Source organism: Mugil cephalus, chromosome 7 (assembly GCF_022458985.1).
Source record: "Mugil cephalus isolate CIBA_MC_2020 chromosome 7, CIBA_Mcephalus_1.1, whole genome shotgun sequence".
In the NCBI taxonomy this organism is placed as follows: Eukaryota; Metazoa; Chordata; class Actinopteri; order Mugiliformes; family Mugilidae; genus Mugil; species Mugil cephalus.
In genome coordinates, this window is record NC_061776.1 from 21,402,955 (window position 1) to 21,428,079 (window position 25,125).

General features: G+C 39.8%; 2 protein-coding genes across 2 annotated transcripts; both read left to right on the top strand.

Moving 5' to 3' along the window:
* The first annotated feature begins 233 nt into the window (after window positions 1-233).
* czib (CXXC motif containing zinc binding protein) lies at window positions 234-3,742 on the top strand. The gene is made up of 8 exons (XM_047588433.1): window positions 234-302; window positions 392-475; window positions 1,196-1,252; window positions 1,679-1,760; window positions 1,844-1,875; window positions 2,226-2,303; window positions 3,007-3,072; window positions 3,421-3,742. The coding sequence occupies exons 1-8, from the start codon at window positions 297-299 to the stop codon at window positions 3,496-3,498; spliced, it is 483 nt and encodes a 160-aa protein (XP_047444389.1). The 5' UTR covers window positions 234-296; the 3' UTR covers window positions 3,499-3,742.
* A 2,879-nt stretch (window positions 3,743-6,621) lies between these two features.
* On the top strand, window positions 6,622-24,040 carry scp2a (sterol carrier protein 2a). Its single transcript, XM_047590097.1, has 16 exons — window positions 6,622-6,768; window positions 8,672-8,729; window positions 8,844-8,915; window positions 9,031-9,162; window positions 9,267-9,331; window positions 10,239-10,365; window positions 10,471-10,534; window positions 10,623-10,709; window positions 10,832-10,982; window positions 11,088-11,235; window positions 12,780-12,887; window positions 16,595-16,748; window positions 19,332-19,428; window positions 20,813-20,942; window positions 21,665-21,744; window positions 23,575-24,040. The coding sequence occupies exons 1-16, from the start codon at window positions 6,715-6,717 to the stop codon at window positions 23,668-23,670; spliced, it is 1,623 nt and encodes a 540-aa protein (XP_047446053.1). The 5' UTR covers window positions 6,622-6,714; the 3' UTR covers window positions 23,671-24,040.
* Window positions 24,041-25,125: the final 1,085 nt, after the last annotated feature.

Consider the following 25,125-nt stretch of genomic DNA (forward strand, 5'->3'; position numbering starts at 1 on the left):
AGCAGCATTCCTAAACTAACTTTATGCACATTAAATAACCAGAGTGTTTACGTGTCAACTTCAAGCACGGTGCCTATTAACAGATATTGTTTTCCACTGACATTTGGCGAAAGAAAAGACGAGCCGCTTAAGTCGAAATAAGAAACGTTACAACATTGTACGATGCAGCCAAATCCACCGACAAAAAATAATAAAACAAACAAAGAAAACTACAAAATAGCTTCTTTGATGACAGGGAAGTTTCAATTAACGAGGTGTCGTGAACGCATCGGAAGAAGTAGTGGGCAAACGTCAAGATGGTGGTACGTATCAATGCTGCATACTTTTTGTGCACCAAGTCCACCTGTGTTTACCCCCGTTTACACCTCTCATTTTCTCCTGTGTACGACAGAAATTTGGGCTACAATTCAAGGCCACCCTGGAAAATGTCACCAACGTGAGGCCGTTTGGAGAAGACTTCCGCTGGTTTCTGAAGGTAGCATAGCTATCAAGCTACCATGCTAATTCACTACTTTATACTGTATGTGTGATGGCGAGTCGTTGCTCTTCCTCTGTGTTTGTGTTCACCAATGTTCATAATGCCAGCAATGAACAAAAAATAAATAAATAAGTAAGTAAGTGAACATGATCTTTACAAATATTAGTCATACTATTAATAATAATCTGTTATCAGAAAGTAATATTTTACAGAGTCGTTATAGATTTGTATGTTTTCAGTTGTGTCCCCCATAGTGGGTTATATTGGCTCAGTATTTTATGATGAACAAATGTATTTGGTTAATGCAGTTATATTTAGTCTTACTTTATTTTTGGGGTCAGTATTGGGTTAGTTATCAGTTATTTTTCAGGGGCAACGTTATTCATGATATCTGTTAGATTACAACACAATACGTTTTATTCAGTGGATTCACAGTCATGTACACACATCAGTTACACTGCCCATTCATAATTGTGTTGACACTTTAAAAAGTTTTTGTAGAAGTATAGTAACACATAGTCTGATAAAAGTGGCACCAATATTAATGTAGGATTGTATCTCAGATCTGTTCCTTGTGTTTTAACATATTTACAGTTTGATGCAGCTAATACTATTTTTATTATTTATTTATTTATTTTTTAATTGTTTTGGATGTTTTACACTTGTTCATACTTGTCTCACAAACAATGTTTGTCTTTCCCTGTCTCCTGAATTTAGCTCAAGTGTGGAAACTGTGGCGAGATCCCGGATAAATGGCAGTATATAACTTTAGTGGTAAGAGTCATGCCATTTGATTCTCGTCTTTCTCTGTTGCTTGAATCCTGAATTCCAGTTTGTGTCGACTGCGCTCTTCTTATTTTTTTTATACTGTAGCAACATTTCTTGTTCTTCAAGTATAATAATAATGATGTTTTCAAAAAGTCCAACAATTTGTTCTTCACTGAGCCTTAATATTTAAATATTAAAGAGAACAAAGCAATAAAAATGCTAAATATGCAACAATCCCATTAAACAGGTTTAGATAGATGGATATCTTTATTATCAGTGTACAAGTACGTTGACGTAAAAAAAAACCTAAAATACTATTTACAAATGTACACTCTGCAGTGGTAAGAAATCATGTGTGTGTCACTATGTGCATTTTACCATATTATTTAAAATTCTTAATAGCCATATTGTTTGTTTTTTATTTTTTTATAGGAGAGTGTGCCTCTAAAGGGAGGAAGAGGGAGTGCCAGCATGGTGCAGAAGTGCAAACTTTGCGCCAGAGAGAACTCTATAGGTAACAGAGTAATTTGACTCTGTGTGTCCCTATTTTCTGGTTTAAAACTTTGGGCGTTTCAATGATTATCTTTTTCCTTACAGATATCCTGGGAGACACAATCACACCTTACAATGTAAGCAGATGTCCCTGACCTGTTTTCATGCGGTCAAAGTCCACACTGGAGACCTAGTTTTTATGTTGTACTTTAAACAAGGCCACCACGCATCACTACATGTATTTGTGAAATATTGCATTTCTGATTTTTGGCAGACACCAAGATTTATATTAGTTAAGTGCTGATGGATGATTATATATTTTATTAGTTTATTTAGAGTGTAAAATGCAGGAATGAATGTTTTTCTGCTAGTGTTGCTTTTTTGTCGTCTCTGTTGTCATAACGAGAGGCAGTTCCTTGTTATTGGCAGTTTCTTTTACCATGTGTGTTTCTCTCTGTAATGGTGCTGCATGTTGGACGGGTCAAAGGCTGAGGACAGCGAGCGCTTCAAGACAATGGTGCAGTTTGAGTGTCGAGGTCTGGAGCCCGTTGACTTCCAGCCACAAGTGAGAGTTTTGTTTGAACAAGAGTTTTACATTGTGTGTTTTGCAGTTACCGTGTGGGGGTTTAACCTGCCATTCTCACAGTTAAGTTTTTGGCTACCACACATGTTAAACTGGTGGTAAAAGGTACTTCCAGACGGGAAGAACATCTTCACAGTTCTCATAAATTAGAACTGTCAGTTCCCAGGACCTGCGAATGATTTTAGCGCTTCTAAATTCATTTTCAGGTCATCGGAGCAGCAATGACACAGTGAAATTGCATTTGTGTCAGGGTTACACGTGAATTAATATGATGGGAAGAAAATAAGAAATATACACAATATGGGCAAAAATGTGAGGTGAAATGGGCTAAAACATAACAGCCAAGGATTGTCAGGTAACATAAAGATTATTTGTCAGATACTGGTAAAATATTTGTGATCAAATCAGCGATCGGTCATATTACATGTTGTGTTTTCATTGTGTACCAGGCTTTGAAGTTATCCGACACATGATCCTGATTTTAATTTGTACAGTTTACTTCTTTTCATTATGTATATTTGTATTATAAGTAATGTGTTTCAAACTGCCTTAAGGACTTAAGGTTAATTTTTTTGTGTTAAGTACAGTATGTGCTATATGCTGCAAATGTCTACACTTTAGATGCTCCAGAACTTGTGGTAGTTCAAGATAATAACATGCCACTTATCCTTATCTCCTCTTAAAGGCTGGCTTTGCTGCAGAGGGAGCAGAGTCTGGAACAAAGTTTCCTGAAGTTAATCTACTAGAAAAAGTAAGTGCACAGTTACCACTTCTTGATCAATGAGTTACTCCAGACCAATTTTCTGCCAAACCAATTCTGTGGGTTGTGTAAGCTAGGTCTGGAGATGCTCCATTGGGGAGGCAAACTCAGGCAAAGATCTGCTGGGCCAGTCACACAGTTTGAGTGTAATGTTGAGTGTAAGCCCCTGGTAGTTGAATTAGTTTACAACAAAATGGTTCTGATAAATCTCTCTGTATCAGTGGACACGGTGGACCTATAAAGAAATCCAAGGATGTTACCAGCCTCATATTTTGTATTAAGACAGTACTGCCTCTTGTATCTGTGCATAGTGACAACCTCTCATTTTGAACTTTCCAGGACTGGACGGACTACGATGAGAAAGTCAGTGAGTCGGTTGGAATATATGAGGTCACACACCAGTTCATCAAATGCTGACAAGGAGGCGGTGAGGAGCCTCAGAGGAGAACGAATGAACACTACAGCCAAACATGCCCTTCTCACAACGATGTTTCAGGCATGGAGCTGCTGGATTTGGTTGAACATTGGAAGGTGTGGATTAGCACAACAGGTGGTCCACACGCATGCCTTGGATTGATCAACATTTACAACAAACAAAGTTTTTTTCTTTTTCTTTTCTTTTCACCAACATCACAATAAAATTCAAGGGTCAAAATTTGGAGTTGAGGATGTTGAGTTTTTGCTTTCACTTCCTCATTAGCACCAATTGAATTTTTTGTGCCAAAACACAAACTTGAAGTTTTATTACATCCCAGCCACTGCCATTCATAGACAACTTTGATTTGTCTCTAGCGATTAAAAGGAAGGATTGGGGTCACATTGTTTACAAACCATGAAGCGGTCTATGCAATAAGTGGTGCTTGTCCTAGTGTTTAGTACTCCACATGTACCTGCATACTTTACATTTAAGACCAGGTGCACCAAATCCATGCAATTGCTGTTCCTGTTCAGCGTGTTGGCATTAAACCAGTTTCTGGTAGCAGCTTTCTTACTTGGGATGAAACATTGTTCAGAAAGAGATCTCCTCTCCTCATACCAACTGTTCCCAAGATAAGTTTCCATGTAGTCCTCAAGATTTCTTTCTAACAATATCACTTTTTCTTTAGATAGTTCCAGGAAATATGACTCCCTGAATGCGCAGGTAATAATAAACATAGATGGGGTTGAAATAGAAAGAGTTGATGAAATTAAATTTTGGGGGTAACCATAGATGACTAAATTCATTGGAAATCACATATTAAACATGTACAAACTAAATTCTCAAGAAGCTTTGCAATAATAAATAAAAACAAAGAAGGTTTTGGATCAGAAATCACTCTTTAATGTCTCACCATAATTACGATATTGTGCTGAGGTTTGGGGTAATAACAACAGAACATCACTCCGACCGTTAGTCACCATTCAGAAAAGAGCGATACGGATCATTCACAATGCTGGTTATCAGGAGCACACAAACTCATTATTCCTACAGTCGAATTCACTTAAATTTACAGACATTGTGGAATATTAAAGAGCTCAAATAATGTTCAGAGGAGTTTATGCCTTTGCCTCTGGGAACAAACATCTGAGAGCAAAGGAAAAAAAATAGCTTGTATCACAGGCTCTTAAAAAGTCCAAGAGGACCTGTGCTACAGATTATCCACAAGCCATCCACCAGCGGCTGTTCACCAAGATCTGGGATGAAGTCGAGAACATCGGCCTTAACATCAACCCAGACAAGTTGAAGAACATGGACAAGGCCATTTTCAAGGACACCTGCAAAACATTGCACTGCTCCAAACCATCTGTGGTTCCATGTCTTCTTTTAAAAAGTACCTGAAGAGATCAGAGGAACCTAGCGTCATCAGAAAGTTCTTTGCATTAACAGGCAGAGCCTTCCACAAACCTGCAGCCAGCGCCACGACACTGCTGTCTTCAAGCTGAACATCTACATCAATATCTGTAAATATTTTTTGTACGTATTTGCTGTTATATATGTTATTTCTGCACGCATCTATCAATTCTGTTGTTTTACCTTGTTCTATTTTTTGTATTTTGCACTACAACACCCTACGGGGATAATTAAATCTTATCTTCCTAGACAAATCCAACACAGAGCTCAGGCAGGAGGTTACCTACTTCCCCTGCCATTCCCCTCCACTTGTCAGAGAGCAGTGGAGGGGTTGATTACTTCCATCTGGGGACACCTCCTCCTCCGCTAGCTGCTGCTAGTCAGAGAGCGGTGGAGGAGGGGGTCACCTAAACCTAAACGGGTCACCTTTTTGTAAGTTTAAGGAGGACGCCTGCAAACAGGTCAGGATTTGAGCTTGCATCGATAAACGATAAAAAGTTCATGCTCTGCACGTTATCATGGATATTGGGTCTTGTGTATTTTGAGATTCTTAATAGGCTGGTAAGAAAAGTGTGTACAGGTTAGATTAGATCAATCGCAGATCATGGCTGCATTAATTGCATTTTTAGATCAGATCAGATGATCATCCATAAAATGTTAGACATGATTTAGTCTCAAGGATAAAGGCTGTGTTTTTGTGAATGGACGTCTGCACCTCAGGTTGAAGTTGGGAGAATGTCCCTTCAATTAAGGAGACAGACAGTCAATAGCCAATTATTGCTTGGCCACAGGGATCCACTCCCTATGAAACAAACCATAAATACATGTTGGAACACTAACAAAACCAAAGAAGAGACTTTTGTGTTGTAATTTTAGACATAACTAAGGAATCGGGATTCAGAAAGTGGAACATTAGCCAGACTGTTTTAAAAGCAAGGGAATTGAATCATATTGGATAATGTCCAAGAAGAGAAATATAAACAGTTTGCAGACTGATCTGAACACTGTTACATGAAATGTGTGAACACCATATACATCCAGTATATTTACAGAAAGGTCTTACAATGGTAAAACCAACCAACCAAGAGTCACAGGTCACATGGTGGCATTTGCAGTGGGTAGAGGAAACTGTTTGTTCAAACTCCATTGAATAGTCTTAAGCAGACATCTTCAGGATTTAGGAAATATACTCTTTGCAAATGTTATATAGAATCTTTACATTAGAAATTGAGTTTGTGGGAAAGTAAGTGAAGAGAGTTTAACTAGTGAGGTCATACCAAACCAAAATCATCACTGAATCTCCCTGGAAAGCCGGGACTGTTATTAAGGACTAAGTTGGAATAGAAAAAAAAAATCTATTTAAACAATCTCCACATAAACGCTGCTATCATTCTCTTGAAGGATATAGTCACCTATATTCACCTATCTGACAACAGGACTACAAGGACTTATATGCAATATGTTGTTATAATTCTTAACAGAGGCTGCATATACTGTCAGTAAATGATTTTTGGTTCCAACAGCCTCACATTCAGTATATACAACTTACTTTATTAATTATTAAGTCAACATTGTTCCACACAAGTCAAAGAGGCGGATTCATATGGGGCCATTATTGATTCGCTCCTCCTGATCAGAAGACACGCATGTTTGGGGGCGTGTCTATATGACGTCAACGCGTATAAATTCCTCTTCTACGTACAGTGATCAGCTGGGGGGCATAGACGATCTTTGCAGTGGTTATTTCACCGTCCTGTGTGTTTGTGTGTTTGTGTGTACACTGCACCTGAACAAAGGCGACCATGGCACCTGGAAAGAAGAACAGAGTGTTTGTCATCGGTGTGGGCATGACAAAGGTAACATTATATCATTGCATTACACTATTGCTTCGGTAAAGCATTTGACGCTAGCATCGGTAGCTAATTCAAGTTGCCTTCAACATGCTCCACCTCCAGCTGCTGTTTGAGAAACCCTCTTAGTCAACTCGCATTTTTCACATTTTGCCCATAGCTCTTCGTGTTCGCTAGCTTAAGTTAACCCAACGTAAATAAAACTGTAGTTTTACTTGAAAAACTTGATTGCGCGACTACTCTGAGTGTGGATCTCCTGCTGCTGTGGCTACATTTGAGTCCATAGTTCAGGGTCAACACGGCTCCAAACTGTGTCAAGGGTCTTTACACCAGCAGGCTGCCAGCAGTATGAACCTCAAACGTATTGTGCTGCAAGAGATAATCACAAATGTTCAGGCCTGTTAATGTCAGTTTGGGAACATATGGACTGAAGAGCCACCTGATGCACTATCCACTGTTAATTTGCTGTGTAGTACTCCAAAGTAGTATTTAGGATTTTTTTTTTATTATTACAGGAATCTTACAGGAATTTTGTTTTATTGGATTATTTACTTTTACTAACCACAAGGCCAGGTAATCAAAGCAGTCTGTGTAACCTTGTCCATGTGGTTACTGCGGGACTGCTCTGTTGTTCAGTTTAAAATTTAAAATAATATGCTTTGCAGACCTCGTCATTCACACAGATACAACGCAGTGTTTCATCTTATCAGATGCAAACAACAAATCAGCATTATATTCTGCTTTTCTAAAATAACTACATCGGCTGTCCATTATTACTTAGTAGAAGCCATTATATGGTTCATATTAAGTATTATATTTCTGATTCCAGGGGATTGTTATAATGATTCCACACATTCCTCATAGGATAGTTAAGAAGCAAATTGTCTGAATGATTTCACAGTTGGGAAGTATTTTATTTATTTATTTTGTCAATAACTGTTCAATTTAAGTGTAAGGCTTTAGGTTATAATGTGTTCTTTTTGTTGTGGCCCTTGGGCCATAAAGTAGAGACCCAATAATCATAGTTACTGCCATAAATATGGATGTATATGCATTTTAATGAATCCAGCCCAGCACTGCAAGACTAGTGGGACTGAGGAGGGCTACAACTTAAGGTGTACTTTTTCTGGACATACTATACAGTGCATATAACTTTAATCAGTTCACTGTTTGCATTAGTAACATTATATGACATGGTTAACGCACCCAGATAATTCAGGAGGTTACCTCTCTGTGTTTACATATTCATACATTTATATACAGTATATTAGACTTGATTATCCAAAGGCAGAAAACTTGGAGGAAAAGCTGGTCTGAGCAGTCATCAGTCATTACAAAGTCATATTAAATTCTCTTAATTTTAGGCCTATGATGCTTTATTATACTAAATAATAATAACCGTAATTATAGGAGCACTTTATTTACAGCAGCTGAAACGTTGTGACCATCCCACCTGAAGTAAGAGGTGGACAGAAACATTTTATTCTATAATATGGGCATACAGTATTTGGCCTTTACAGTTGTGAAATAGGTTTTTAAATTCCAGTCATGTGCTTCTAAAATGTCTGTTGACCATTGTAATGTTCAGTTTATAGTTTTATGCTGAAACAGCCGAGGAAAGAGCATTTCAGCTGATTATTTTGAAGGATGTATTTTGTGGTGCTATTAAATTGTATTGAATTAAACACGGAAATGTTTGTCATGTAGCTTAGCCGATGGATTTAAATAGGCTTGTGAAAAGTATTGCACATGCTGTTGAGTCAAAGGTACACCCACATGTGTGTGTATTTAACCGAAAGATAACACTAGATTTTGCAAATGTAAAAATCTTGCAGCTTGAAGAAAAGTTGGAAACCTGTTTGATAACTGGTTAACTTAAGTTTTTTTAACATTTTCTGTCTGGCTGCAGTTTGACAAGCCGGGAGCCCGAGCAAACTATGACTACCCTGAAATGGCAGAGGAAGCAGGTACAAATGTTTACAGATGACAGTGCTTGTGAATTTACTCAAAAGGTGTCTCGTCGGTGTGTATGTTTGCGTCTGTATTGTCACATACAGTAACACATATACATCCTGTTCTAGGTAAAAATGCTCTAAAAGATGCAGGAATCCCGTATTCTTCCATTGAACAAGCCTGTGTCGGATACGTCTATGGTAAGACTTACAGTGAAGTATGATGATGTTATGAGATGTAATGTTTTATCAACTAACTGAATATTCCCATGCGCTTATATCCCACAATTACTCATGCGCTGTCTCGCCGTCTCAGGGGATTCCACATGTGGGCAAAGGGCCATTTACCACAGCCTGGGTCTGACTGGGATCCCCATCATCAATGTTAACAACAACTGCTCCACGGGCTCCACTGCTCTGTTCATGGCACGCCAGCTGGTCCAGGGAGGTGAGTCAAGCAGGAGGCCTCACGCTCGACAATCCGCGGAAAACCTTTGCAACTGTGTTTTTTAATTAAAGCTAAGGTTCGTCACTGATTATGTATGTTGACAGCTCTTGCTGACTGTGTGCTTGCCCTTGGTTTTGAGAAGATGGAGAGGGGCTCTTTGTCTGCAAAGGTATGTACATAAATCTATATGTTGTTGTACTGGATGCAGAGGATGTTGACAAAATAATACGAATACTTTACAACCGCTTCCAGTCTATGTTACACTCAAAGTTACAGCTGCTAATGCATCCAACTGCTGTAGTGTTTGTTATTGTAGTGCATGCTGAAAATAATCATCTTAGACTGAACACCTCTTCCCCTCTAAATCAGAGATGCACCTAACTGAAAAAAAAAGTCAAGCACAAGGAAGAAGTTAATTAATCTCTAATTTTCACTTATGAATATAACATATAACTGCTTAAACAGTTGTAGTGAGTGCTAATCTGCGACTACTTTGAAGTAGGTGTGGGTATTGGCAAGGACTTCACTATACGATACATATTGCGATACTTGAGCCATGATACGACACATTATTGCGACATTATGATATTACAGTATATTGCAATATTCTATGTAGTTCACTGAGAAATTTTAAATGCAGCTTAAAACACACAATGTGTATCTGTATATCAGACGACAGTGATAATTCATTGGACAAATTGAGTTAAAAACAATATTAATTCAAATGATCCATTTCCAATTTATTGCACTTGTACAGAATAAGTAGTGGTGCAGAAGTCGTTCCCGATCGGCCCAAAGCGTGACTTTTTCTTTTAAAATCGTTATTTAGACCTTCACAATCAATATTGTATCGGAAGAAAAAGTATCGCGATATATTGCTGTATCGATATTTTTTACCACTCCTGCTTTGCAGTAACATTAAATTCATGCTTTTCCAGTTACATTCCTTTAACCTGAAATCGTTAGCATATCTGAACCCATCAGCTTTTGTGCTACAGTGATGATGATGATGGAAATCCTTCAGACTGCCAGTTTAAGTTGCGTTTTACACAAAGTGGAAAATGATCTGTTTTTAGTTCATGGATCGTATCAATCCCATGGACAAGCACATGGAGGTGATGATCAACCGCTACGGGATGGTGGCAGCACCCGCAGCTGCACAGATGTTTGGCAACGCTGGCAGGGAGCACATGGAGAAATATGGTGTGTGCAATCAAAATCTGAAATACGAAGTGCAGTCACATTTCCATTGTCCTCTGGAGACAATTTACATCTTTGCATATCTTATGATTTTTAAATCTCTTTCAGGCACGAAACCGGAACACTTTGCCAAAATCGCCTGGAAAAACCACAAGCATTCCACCAATAACCCGTAAGACGCAGCTAACGGTGACTTTCTTTAAAATGTTTTCACATTTGTGCGTGAACAACGTTGAGTATGTGCGTGTACTTTTCCACAGGTATTCCCAGTTCCAGGATGAGTACAGTTTGCAGCAGGTGATGACCTCGAGGAAGGTGTTTGAATTTCTCACTCTCCTGCAGTGTTGGTGAGAAACATGTTCATTTACATTTTCAGAATAATTGCTCTGGAATGTAGTAATGCCAAGACAAACGCCAGCAATTAGCAGTTATTTTCTAGTTGGTCAAAGTGAAGATCTTCTCTCATCAGCCCTACGTCGGATGGTGCAGCCGCAGTAGTTTTGGCCAGCGAGGACTTTGTCCGGAAACACCGTCTTGAGCAGCAGGCAGTGGAGATTGTGGCCCAAGAGATGGTGACCGACCTTTCCTCCACGTTCGATGAAAACAGCTGCATTAAGATGGTAAGACATATGCAATGCTTGTGTAGAACAGTTCAATCAGCTTATAGCTGTCACAACATTCGATTTGACACTTTTAAGGACACAAGCCCCTTTTCTTCTCTTTAGGTGGGATACGACATGTCTCGCTTAGCGGCTAAAAAGTGTTATGACGCTGCGGGTCTGAATCCAAGCGACGTTGATGTGGTCGAGCTACATGACTGCTTCTCGGCCAATGAGCTCATCACATACGAGGCTCTGGGGTTGTGCTCAGAGGGTAAGGTTGGATGCTCGATATTGGCTTTTCTGCCGATATTGTTCAACTCTTCATTTCCGATTCTGATATTAACCAATATCGATGTGTGCAGGCTTTTTTACACTAAAACTATAGCTCATGTTGTGTAAACAATAGCTTAACACAGTAATAACAATTTTATTGTGCCCCCCTACTGGAATAATTGCAACATGACATGACAAATGTGCAAAATAAGACACCAACTTCAACTTGAGTCATGGAAAACTGTCATTTTATTTATTTATGTTTTAAAGTCCACTGCTTTACTCTCAAACTGACTGGCTGTAACTGGCCTTAATCTGGCAAATAATACAATTGTTTAATTATAAACTGGGCTCAATTCACCCCCTGCTTTCGTATGACTATGACAATAGTGCAGATAAAACCACAAAATTGCAAATTTACCATCCATAGGACACACTAGGAAATAATTAAGGGCGGCAGTAGCTCAGGAGATAGAGAGGTCATCCAATAACCGAAAGTGTTATCCTTGGGCAAGACACTTAACCCACCTTGCCACCGGGTCTATGATTGTGACTGAGTGAGGCCGTAGGCACGAATTGGCAGCCACATTTACATCAGTCTGCCCCAGGGCAGCCCTGACTACTGAGGTAGTTTACCACCACCAGGGTTTGACTGTGTGAGAGAATGAATAATGCAGGAAATTGTAAGTGCTTTGAGCATCTAAAAATGGAAAAGCACTATATAAAACCAATGCATTATTATTATCATTATTATTATTATAATTCCAAACTACAGACATAACTTTAGTCAGGCACCGGACAAGGAAGCTTGTTAGCCACAGCTAGCGATCCACTTGTTTTTCTTGTTGCAGTCGGTAAAGAACGCACGCTGCATTCACAGAGGCTCAGAAATGCTGAAGCCTACATCGATTATAAAGCCTGATACAGATATTTCCAGATATTACATTTTTCTGCCAGTATCGGCCGATAATATTGGAGGGCCGATATTATCAGACATCCCTATTTACAAGTTATTTTACATCCTTCAGAGCAGGAATGAGTACGTACTCCCCCATACTTATACTATATGACTATAAGTGTCTGCTTTTAAGAAAAATGGGATTTTTTATCTTCTGAAAATGAATTGTGACCTGCCATACGTGACATGATGCTGAGATGACTGAACACTGTGTGAAAATATTGACTTTGATGCAGAAATTAAGTTATGCTGGGGAAAAGTAAATACATTTGGTTATAATTCATGCTCTCTCAGACACTTTGCCTGCGATTTTCCTCACCTGATTAATTCAGGGCATTTGAGTGGGATGCTAAAAATACAGCACTCCCACTCTAGTTGAAGCTAAGCGATCAAGGCCAAGGTGTCATCTACTAAAAATGAGCAGTGAAAGCCTAAGATTGTGAATGAAGCCTGACTTCCTGAATGCATATTTCTCATAGCTCTACATCAGACTAGTGATCACAGAGACCTGTCCAGTCGTTTCTGGGAGCACTGACTAAATAAGCTTTACTGAACGTCAGGTTTTTCTTTTCTTGTATGCGCAGGTAAGGCTGGAGAGCTGATTGACAGAGGAGACAACACGTACGGGGGCAAGTTTGTAGTCAACCCCAGTGGTGGTCTCATCTCTAAAGGACATCCTCTTGGTGCCACAGGTACACAGAGCCTCTGAGTCTTGATGCAAACCAGTTGTCAGAGTCAAAATAACAAATCGGGGTCATAAACTATTTGCAATGAATAGATTTTGCAGCGTAGTAGGTACAAAAAACTCCATCCTGACCAAGTTTCTGTTTCCAGAGATGATCATTTTGACAAAATGTACCATGGCAGGGTGAATAAAGTTTATAATTAATGAGGACTTAGCCTGGGGGTAGCCAGACTCGGTTCTTATCTGGTGAGACAGCACTGGGATTTCATTATGGTGCAGGTTCAACTGATACATTGAGGAAAAAAATACCTTAGCATGAAACTGGATAGTGTTGTAACCAATCAGAATGAATTTGCTGTAACAAATCCAACTCCACAGCTCCTCATAAGACATGTGTTACTCTTCAGGCCATAACTACATAACACCTGCCCAAAAGATTTCCAAAAGTCCAAAGATCTTTGCCAGGACTTAATGAGTCCCTAATGGACCAACTCCAGACAGACTACAAAAAAACACATTAATGTTTAAAGCATTGGTGCAAAGTTAGGTTAAAAATATTACTCCACACACTCAACAGTATTATTATTACTCAACTTCATTGATTCCTCATGGAGGATTTCTTTCTTTTTAGTCGTACATCTTGTAACTGCATTGATGATAAAGCATTTCAAAATTAAAACATCATATGTGATGTAATTAGATGAAATAGTTTCATTAGTGCTGCTGATCACAGCAGAACAAATGGGTATTTATAGTTCAGTGACTAATGTTAAAGTACAGATGAATCACTGTTAGCCAAGGTTTTAGACTGAGAATGAAGAGCGAATATCTCTGTTTCTGGAACTGAAATGTTTCCTCTGTGCAGGGTTCTCACTTTGCGGATTACATCCCACAGACCAAGTTGTACAAAGAGTATATTGGAAATAATTTCGCATTGGATTGGATCACCCTGATCCAAATACACAGTTTTTAAGATTACCAAATCTGGATTACCAGTGCTTTGACTAAGACATAATCATGTTGGCTAGTAGCTATGTAAAGGACAACATGCAGAATTGCTTTCGGTTGGTGACTTGATGTGCGGTAAGGGATGGAATTGTTTCTGATGACTGTCAGTTTAATGAATATTGTGTTATTATTGTGATATTACAGTTGTTTAGGGGATTATTGTCCAGTTTCTACTTGTTACACTTTATTGCTGTAATGAGTAAATGTAATATGTGAATATACTACATGATATAAATGATTACAGGCATCCCAATTAAAATTAATGAACGAGTTTTGAAAAACACGCGCTGCAGGTTTGATCAAGATCAAAGCCAATCCTGAATCTATTCAGAATTCAGAGTCCTTTTTTTGTCTTTTGAACAAGCCTTTGTAGAGATTTGATCGAATCCCAATAGCTAAAATGTGATCCGATTGTTTCTGATCAACATGGCGAGAGCAGACTTAAACTTTTCCACAGTGGCCACTAGGTGGCATGTGTCTACGTGTGATGTCCACCTGGATTGTAACTGTAAAAGTGATTCTGCATGTGAGCGGGCAGTCGGCTGTGACTTTGGCAAGCCTCCGCTGTAATCTCTCAACATTTTAAACCGTTGGAGGATGAGACTGAGCAAACGGTGCAGCTGGCTCACCCCAGCCCTTGTAAAAGCCGGTCTCATAACAGACATAAAGACCAGCGCAGTCACTTCTGCTCAGGTTTGTGTAGACTCACACATGAACACAACAAAAAAACATGGTAAAGTGATGCACTACTTTTATTCTTCCTTCATTTCTTTCTTTTTTTATTTTTTTTTCTCTCTGCCCTGTGATCGCTTCTTCTGTCTTCATGGCTGTCGTCTTAACCCTCAGCGGTTCTACCTCATTATTCCTTTCCCGTCCATGTCACCAATCCTCCCTATGTCTCCTGGGTCACTCTCCCAGTGTGCGAGTGCCCTAGTCAGCCAGCTAAGCTCTGTCTGATCCACAGTGTTGCTCCTAATCCTGCTTGTAAAGGAGGATGTGATTTTGTCATGACATCCAGGGACCCCACCAAGTCAGAGCTTGGGCCTATAAGGGAATCGCCACAAGCCTTTGTGTGGCTAAGAAATGTTTTTATCATCAATGCTGCTGTGCACTGGAAATCCACTTCTCTTCTGAAGACTTTACTGGAGTCAAGAAAATAATAAGTGCTCTGTATCCCTTTATACTGTACGTTAGTTACACACCTGGGGAGTTACCAGCAGGCTGCTTGTGTAGTTGAATTACAGAGTGGACCCTGCGTTAAATTGTCTAATTGGTATTTAGACAATATTGCACTCATTCAAACAAGTCCCCAGGGAAAAGATTAAGAGATTGCCACGGAATGTGGAAGACGCTTCATGCAGAGGTCTTTATCTGTAAGTCCTTTAGCTCATTGGAATAATGGAGAAATGCAAAAGCTCATTAAGCAGATGGGATGAAATGCTTAGCTATAACCTTCGCACAGAAGCTGCTCCTGCTGAGATTAGGGGCCGAGTTGTCAGATTTGCAGTCATCTTGTCGCCCCTCTCAGTTAGGATATTGTGTTTGCTTTGCACAATGTTCTGGACGTTTATTGTGGTGACCAGCGTCATATTTATTGAATAGAAACATATCCTTGTGATTTCTACAGTGTCTTTCAGGTTATCCTTGAAATTACAGCAGCAGAACGGAACTATTTTGTCCAGGTGCTGTTAAAAACAAATGTTGATGAAATTGCTTTTAAGATGAGGTCTTTGTTTAGAAAAAAAACACATTTTCATTCACTCTTCCTTACAGTAATGCTTGTTTTTTCAGTCAGTGTTGCCAAATGTAATAATTTCCTGCCCAGGCGCTGTTCAAAAACCACCAAAAAACACCCCACCTTATATTAAATTACACTATATTCATCATAAAACAAGTAATGCAGTGTAGGCTCACCCAGCAATAAACTGCAGCAACACCCTTAGATCTGAGTAGACTTTAATTATGCACCAGCCCACATCCAACAGTTTTTTTTTTTTTTTTTTTTTGTGCCTTTTTGTACCTTTATTGTGACAGATGGTAATAGAGAGAGACAGGAGTCATGAGTAGAGAGAGAAAAAGAGATGAGGGGAGGGATGAACTGCGGGGAAGCTGGAATCAAACCTGTATCACTGCAGTGAGTACTGTAGTATCAGTTTGTAGGGGGAGGACTGCTCCACCAGGTGAGCTATAGGGTGTTAGAGCTATGGAGTAATCTGAGAGACTTGGCAGGTTGGCCTTTGGGCCAGACACGGGCAACGTGAGGAGCCGTCTCATTGCGTGTTATTACCTTATGCTGCAATCCTTCTTCTAACAGATAAACACATCATTTCTGGTGCACAGGTCTAGGACTTTCCACACAGACTCCAGATTTATCTAAGCGTTGATTGTGATGGTCATTTACATGTGACACAGCTTAAGACAAAGTCTTCACCATGCTTGCTTTTTATAGCAGTGTTGTTGTTTTCCTTCAAAATGTGGATTTGTTTTTCTGCATTTCAAAATCCGAATCTCTACATATCCACAGCACATACAATATGTTTTATTTATGCAACAGCTTTCCTGTCGTATTTCACTGAATCCACTTCGTGTTGATGCATTTTTCAGTTTATATAATCCGATCTCCACGCCCATCACACTGCAGCACATTGTCAGTCACTGTCTTTGCTCTCACCCCCCGTCCGTCTCTCCCTGCTTACGCTCTCACAGGTCTGGCCCAGTGTGCGGAGCTGTGCTGGCAGCTGCGAGGACAGGCTGGCAGGAGGCAGGTCCCAGGGGCAAAAGTGGCCTTGCAGCACAACATTGGCTTGGGAGGAGCTGTGGTTGTCACACTTTACAAAATGGGGTTCCCAGCAGAGACCAGGTGACCACCAAGTTACTAATCATTTGGATGTGGTACTTTATGTGGCTTTATAAGCAATGAACTGCTCACATGCTTAAAAAGGAGACCATCCCAATTTCTTATTTTTTTGCATATTCATCACCTTTATTAAAGACAACCCAAGTGAACACAAAATGCAGTTTTAAAGTGATGATTCTACTTCTACTGTTAAAGGGAAAGAACCTATCCAAATGTACATGGCCTTATGTGGAAAAGTAATTTGCCCCAAACATAAAAACTGGTTGTACCACCCTCAGCGGCAACAACTGCAATGAAGTGACCTGCAGTCTGCATTGGAGGGATTTTGACCATTTCTAAGGTCACACCACAGCATCTCAGTAGGATTCGGGTCTGGACTTTGACTGGGCCGCTCCAAAGTCTTCATTTAGTTTTTCTCCTTTCATTCAGAGGTGGCTGATGTGTTTTGGATCATTGTCCTGCTGCAGAACCCAAGTTTACTTTAGCTTGAGGTCAGGAACAGATGGCTGGACATTCTCCTTCAGGATTTTTTGATGGACAGCAGAATTCATGGTTCCATTTATCGCAGCAAGTCTTCCAGGTCCTGAAGCAGCAAAACAGCCCTAGACAATCACACTACCACCACCAGGCTTTACTGTTGGGATGGCGTTATTTAAAAAAAATAAATTAAAAAAATCCTTTGTTACTGTTATGCCAGATGTAATAGGACGTACACTTTCCGTCCTTTTTTCTCAGCTGTTTTTTTCATCTGGGAACTCTGCCACTCAGGCCGTTTTTACCCAGCCTCTTTCTTATGGTGGAGTCATGAACACTGATTTTAACTGAGCCAAGTGAGGCTTGCAGTTCTTTGGATATCGTTGTGGGGTCTTTTGTGACCTCCCAAATGATGTCTTCTCTATTTGTGGATAATGGCTCTCTCTGTGGTTTGCTGGAGTCCCAAAATTTTAGAAATGGCTTTGTGATCCTTTCCGGGCTGATAGATCTCAGTGACTTTGTTCTTCATCTGATCCTGAATTTCTTTGGTTAGCAGCATGATATCTTGCTTTGCTTGTCTTTTGTCTTTTGGTCTACTTGACTTTGTCAGACAGGCTCTATTTAAGTGATTTCTTAATAACAATAATAATAATACATTTTATTTATAGACCAATACCCTTGATTCAACAGGCGTGGTTATCAGTAATAAGGCCTGGGTGTGGCCAGTGACATTGGACTCCGCTTTCCAAAAATATGTGATTAACCACTGTTAATTCATGATTTTTATGGGGCAGTTACTTATTCACATGGGGCTATATGGGTTTGGATATACTTTTCCCGTAATAAGTAAAATAGTCACTTAAAACTGCATTTTTTTTGTTAACTCTGGTTATCTCTAATCTCTAATATTTAAATTTATTTGATGATCCCAAACATTTAAATGTGACAAATACGCAAAGACGCCACTCTATAACACAGAAATACAGTTATGTCTGTGATGAGGCGTCCGGCTATTAATAAGTCGTTAGATAACCGGCAACTGTGAAAAACATCACACATCATGGTCCACTCAAGTCAACACCAGTCAGTTAGAACTGAATTAGTCCCTGTGGGGCCGCACCTGGTGGGACCTTGCCCGTGGTCTCTTCACTCCTCCCAGCCTCTGGCCCTTCCCCTCTCTGCCCTGGACGACTCACATGCAAACAGCAAACATGGCAACCCCCATCTTGTTTTTAATGCATCACACACGCCATGTTTTTAATACACTACATTCATTCACAAAAACCAACATGCAACAACAACTACAAAAAAACTAAACAAAACAAACAAACAAAAAAACAACAGCACGAGCCTCGGTGGGAGGTGGAGGACGGGGGCTGGAGGGTGCAGAGACCCTCAGGCTGGTTCCCAGTGGGTCAGCAGGGGCCCGAGAAACCACATTAAAATGAATAAATAAATCAGTGTCTTAGGAGATTTATCTTCCCTATCCTTCCTCCTCCCCCTCCAATATCTCCCACTATCCTTCACTATAGTAATTATTATCACTATAATTGTTAATTGTTTTGTATATGTCTGTTGCTTTTGTTTATTTTATTTATCATCATTATTACTTTCTTTTAAATACTTATTAATGAAAGTATTATTTTACTTCACATGTTCATTATATATCCTATATACTATACTATAATATAAATAACAATTTGATAATTATTATTATTCCTTTATTATTGTATTAACTGGTAAACATACAAATTATTAAAGGTGATACCATGATAGGTCTCACACGCACATCTGCACACAAATACACATTGTTCATATCTTTGTTGTTCATATCTGCATTGTCTGTACTGTACTTAAAAATACTAATGTACTTAAAAAAAAAGAACTGAATTAGAAGCAAAGAAGTTTCTTACACAAGTGATTACTTGCTGTTTATAGACAGTTATCCATTATAAACACACAGATTATGGTTCTTCTCTTACAGTATAATGCTGTATTTATTCTGCTCTCTAAAATACATTCAGACACACACAGCCTCACACGTTATTAAATCAGAGGTGAATATGGTAGGTTTTTAGTTTTTCTCCTTTAACTTTCTATAACTTTCCACAGGTCCCGCATTAGTGCAGTTCCCACCAGCTCCGTCAGCAGCTTGGAAGGTTCTAAAGTTTACCCCGTCTTCAAAGAGATGGAAAAACATATACAGCAGGTAAAACCGCATTCCCTCTCTGATAGAAATATAATCCCCTCGTGTTTTATCCTTTGGAAGCAGTATATTTGCATTTAGTTCATCTATTACTTTTCACTTACCTGTGTGTGCCTGTGACTAATAAAATGCATTGTAGGCACCGTCACGGCAACAGCATCAACAATTGAATCTTTATTTTTAGAGCACACTTCAAGAAATGTGACACACTCCTGCTGGGCTACGGTGCTGTTGTGATTCACATCTCCAAACGGTGGCATTTCCTGTCAGTTGAGTGTCATTGAGTGCTTTAATACTTCATAAATTATTAGCCACGCTGGAAAGTACTGGCCCGTGTTCTAGGCTAATTATGGTGCTTTGACATCAGCAGGCACTGAAGTTCTCATTGCAGAGGAGAGACACTTCACAGTAATGGTGTGTTGGAGTGCTCACCACTGGAATGTTGCATACATTGTTGTTGTTGTGAAGGACTGCAGGAAGTGCTCAGTGTTGATTGGTGGCATTAAGTCTGCCTCTGGCCTTTCAAGAAGAGACATGACTGGGGTAGCTTTTGCTCACACTGGGTTGTTTTGTATTTGCGTGATTGGGGGTAAGACTATGCTTGGAAAGAAGAAGTGTGGAAGTACGATATAGTCATCTTAAAGTTTCAGCGTGACCAAAACAATACACACTTATTAACATGTGTGTCCTTGCCCTGGTCCAGTGTCCGTTGCACAACAGATATCACACCAATATCTTCTGGAGCAACTCAGAGTCGTGTTTTTGATTTAAATCTTTGGTTTCAGAGAAATGTTTCTGTTCCACTGTGGCTTGATTTACTCCACCGTACATCTGGGGAAAATGCCATCCATCATAGTCTGGTTAACTACAGACTTGAAGAAGTCAGCATTTGGAGTTTTCCTTCTTAACTTCTAAATATATCTGATTCTTTCATTATCAAAACCAAAACAAAGTTTTATCTTTACTGCAGAAATAACTCACTTTAATTTCCGCCATCGTTTGCGTTTTTGTAGGTCACTTAGTTTAACTACCTACAGGTATTCAGCAGCATGAGTATTTATAAACTTGGTTCCTTAAAACTGTAATAAGGGATTTTCCTGGTTTCTGAATTTGAGATGCACTATTTATTTGTTTATTATTTTGTCCTCAAAAAATGTCACTTCATATTCATATTTCCAGTTTCAATCCACAGTTGAAGTCAGATACGCCGTTCTAGTTTTTACATTATTTCCGCTAATGTTAAACCGAACAACCTTGATTCAAACTATTTATTCCAGGTTAACGTACCACTCGATGGGGTTAGAATTAAATTTGCACGGTGGGCGTAATTACTAATGACACTGAATTATGTCGTGGAAACGTCTAAAACGTTGACATCTGCTTGCAGGAAGGGGAGCACCTTGTCAAGAAGGTTGATGGAGTGATTGCTTTTAAAGTGAAGGGCGGTCCAGGTGGAGAGGAGGTGACCTGGGTTTTGGATTTGAAAAATGGCAAAGGGTCCATCAGCAATGACGCAGGTATGTACCTTTTATGGAGGTATTTAACTAAGCTGTTGAACAGGATTCACAGGAATGCTGCTTTAGATACACACTGAAATATCTTTGCCAGGCAAACTGAAAAATATACGCCCCTATGCCTGCTCAGCATTAAACATTAGATTTTTTTTCTACACAAACGGAAAAACGCTCACAGTCTCTTTGATCTAATGATGCCCTACTACAGGTAGAAGATGCTAGAAGAGTTTTTATTCCGTCTGCACACGCACGCACATCATGCATTACATGTGCACACGAGCATAGACGCAAACCTCGTAATTGCACTTGCCCCTAGTTTCTGTGACGTTTGATGCATTTAGTTGCATTGAGCTCGTGGTAGCTAATATTAGGTGCATGGCTGTGTGTTTTATTGACTCGGTTTGCTGAATCTTTCCTCTCTGCTAATGTTCCCATTTACTTGACCATAACTTTGAGTTTAGACATTTCCATGAAAATCCACAGAACGCAGCGGAAACAACTTCCAATTAAAAACTATAAGAGTCAGAGGGTTTTCTGAACTGAAAAACATGTGCTCTGTGCTTATGGAAAGACTCGTGAAGATGCCCAGAGAATTCTGGAGGGCTCTCGTAATGGACTTTTCTGTGTAATTCTCTCTGATATATAACAGAAGAAGACAGAAGAACTGTAAGAGTTATGTGAGCAAATCTCAGTTGCATACGTAACACGTTAATATTTTCTTACAGATAAAATAGCAGACTGTACATTTACCCTGAGTGAGCATGATTTCCTGGATGTGATTACAGGAAAGGGAGACGCAAGAAAGGTGAGTGTGATTTTTAACTACACATATATAGCTTATATAGCTTTCGTTTTTATTCACCCAAATGGGTTATGCATGTCTGTGTTCGAACAGCTAACCCCTAAACTAACAAACTGTGGGTATTTCCTGGTAAGTGCGGTTTAGATGCTTTTTGCCAGTGCATCAGGTCCCAGCACCATCTGGACACTGTGTGTTTATCGTGGTCAACTTCTGGTTACAGCATCCATTTCAGTGCAGAGTTTTTATAATGATGCCAAATGGGGGAAAAACTACCACTAACAATAAGGAGCTACTACTAGATATTTACTGGCTACATTATTTTATATATTATAAACATAGACAGACTTTAATGATCCACAAGGGAAATGACTTTGTCACCGTAGCTTTGTTGCACATAGAGTGTCTAGTAAAGTAGAGGGTGTTGTCTAGTAAAATATAACAAACAGTGTAATCAAAAATATTTACAGAATTAGCATTATGAACAAATATACAAAAGTAGTTGGTGAAACAGTGTTCAAGATGATGTGGCATGGATCGTGTTTCTACAAGGACTATGGTGTTTTCTTGTTGCTGAGGGAAGGGATGTAAACTCCAATGGAGTTTGTCAACTCATAGAGTCCAGAAGCCAGGCACAGACGCACTGCGGTCGGTATGAACCAGGTCTCCAAAGCCCTTCTCATGACACGCGCCCTCTGGGTCCCACCAAGCGCACACAGTCAATCCATCACACCGCCAAAGAGCTCACGTTCCCTGTGAATACAGACAGCACCGCCGACCTGAACCTCCTTTTCCTCCGCCTCCAACTCCAGCCTGGTACCCCCAGCACTTCTTCTGAAGTCCAGCAGGAATCTCAGGCCTCACTCTGGGCAGCTCAGGAGACACAGACAGCAGTTGATCTCTGAAACACACCACGGGACACAACGGCCACTCCGCCGAACTAGACAGCCAACGACTCGGCCAAACACAAAAATCCAGAAAGATACAAAATAAAGACAGCACAAAAAGATAAAAATGACCACCAACCATTTTGACTGGACCATTTCATGCTGAAGAAAAGCAATTTGAGATTATTTTAGCTTTGTGCATTATCCTGCTGAAAGCAGCCGTCAGAAGATGGCTTGGTCTCAGTAGACGAGGCAACAGCATGAGACAAGATCCACGCCACTGTTGCCGTGCAACATGCAACAGTTCGAACAACCAGATCACCTTAAACATTGTTTTGTTTTGCCAACTATTTTTGAAAATTTGTTCATAACGACAATTTCGTACATATTTTGCTACACCATTTACTAGGTAATACTTAATCCTGACAGGATTTCTTTAGTTGTAAATGGATGGCTCTGGCTATCCACCTTGGCACTGCCTGATTCAAATCTAATATCTAATAACCAATAACATCACACACCTGTTACTTAAAGTGGCCACGTCCTTAAATTTGCCTTGATTCTACTTTAACAAGTGTGTGACACAAAGATTCACACCCATGCTCTTATAATGAATGGAAAAAACAGCGACCAAAACACTGATGTTTATTTCTGCTGTGAAGTGGGATATTTTAATGTTGGAGAATATGTGGATTGCCTCAAGCATAAATTGGAGAAACTGCGGTCACAAATTGGCAAAGTTTTCAGCCCTACAATTTGTCTCTTGGTGGAAACCAAAAAAGTCCTGCATCCTTCTGCCTTCAAACATGAAAATCAATACAAACATTTCAGTTCTGTGTTCTGAGTTCTGTCAGTCTGTGAGAGGTGCATCTTTATGTAGGCTCGCTTGGCATTTCTCTGTATGGTCTTTTAAAAGTTGTTTTTTTTTTTTTTCCTTTGCTCACATCAGGCGTTCGCCAAAGGGAAGCTGAAGATCAATGGGATCGTAGATGTGCCTTTGAGGCTTTTAGGAGCCGGGGGTCTTCAAGTAAAGGCCAAGCTGTGAGACCTTGTGGTGGCATTTCACACATAAATCCTCCTGCTCAATGTTAACTTCAGCGATAATGTGCTTATGGGAGACGGCACGTGAAGTTTTAATTCCTGCTGCTACTTTGTTATCAGAGCATACTGCTTATGTAATGCTCATGTATGTAAAGGTAATGGTCTGTGTGATGAATTGGTGATACTGTATGAGGTTTTCATAAACATGTCACTCTTCAGCTAATCATGTAGGCAGACTGGTCAAAGTGCCTATTATTTTTCTACTAAATTAAACTTGAGTTTAACAGGTTTGATGTTGGCTGTAGAATATAGTTATATACTAAGTCTTCTGATGTACTTTCTATCTTCATTCTAATAAAGCTATTTTAATCTGAGGGGTGGTACGTTGGGTACTTTATAAAAATGGCGCTGTGTTCTTTTCAGTAATGAAGTTGCAGATCCACACTAAAATAAAATAAAAATCTGAAGCTGAGCCCTGGTTTTTGAGTCTTAGACACCACCATTAGTTCGCAATAAGGCCGTCGCATGTAAACTTTAAACCCATGCTGTAGTCCTGTGTCATCCACACACACATTCACTCAAGCCTTTCAAATGGTAAGAAAATAATGAAAATGATTTCTCGTCTCTATTTTTATCCTTTTCTTTTAGTCTTTGTATGCGTCTTTCCCCTCCATTAGTCCATTTATTTTCAAGAGCCAAACCTCTCCTAGTCGGCCTCCCTCTCCTCTACCCATCGCTGTGTGCCTTCTGCCTGATCTCATGTGCGTTCCTAATTGCTCATATCCGGCCAGCTTGCCTTACCTCAAACCACCCCCCTTCTCCCCAACCCCCACCCTCTTGCCCTGTCCCTCTGTCCCTCTGCCAAGTGGCTGCTTGGCCAAATGGTGATATTCAGCGGCCACACAAGCTGCATAGCTGGTGTCACTGTCCAGTGGGCTAATGGGTCTTTAGGAGGTACAGTAGCAAGCTCACTGTGAACGGGTGGCCTGAGGTAAAGCAGAATGGTGTTAACTGAGGATTTTGGATTGCCTCAAATCAACTATGGAGGCTCAGCCTGTGCTTTAGTCTTCCTAAATTTACTGTATTTGAACGCGGCCCCATGAGCTTTGCTCGGATCTTACAGTGAAAAAGTTATCGCTAAGCACACCACTTGCTTTTCCCTGTTGCAGACACAGTAAATCCTGTTAAAGCACAAAAAACAGACCTGAAAAAATGAAATATGCTGTATAACTGATGGATTCTTAATTCTACAGAACATATTACACTTTACTTGATCACTATAAACTGGAGGGGGAGGTTAAAGTACCAGAGCCTAGAATGGTAAACATAAACCTTGTTCACCTGAACAACAAGCTGGACTGGACTCGCTGCACAAGAAAGGACGGGGCAGGCTCCACCTTCTGTCTTTTAGAGTAAAGGGGGCACTGCTGAAAACCATCGATGACTGTGTAGTGGCACC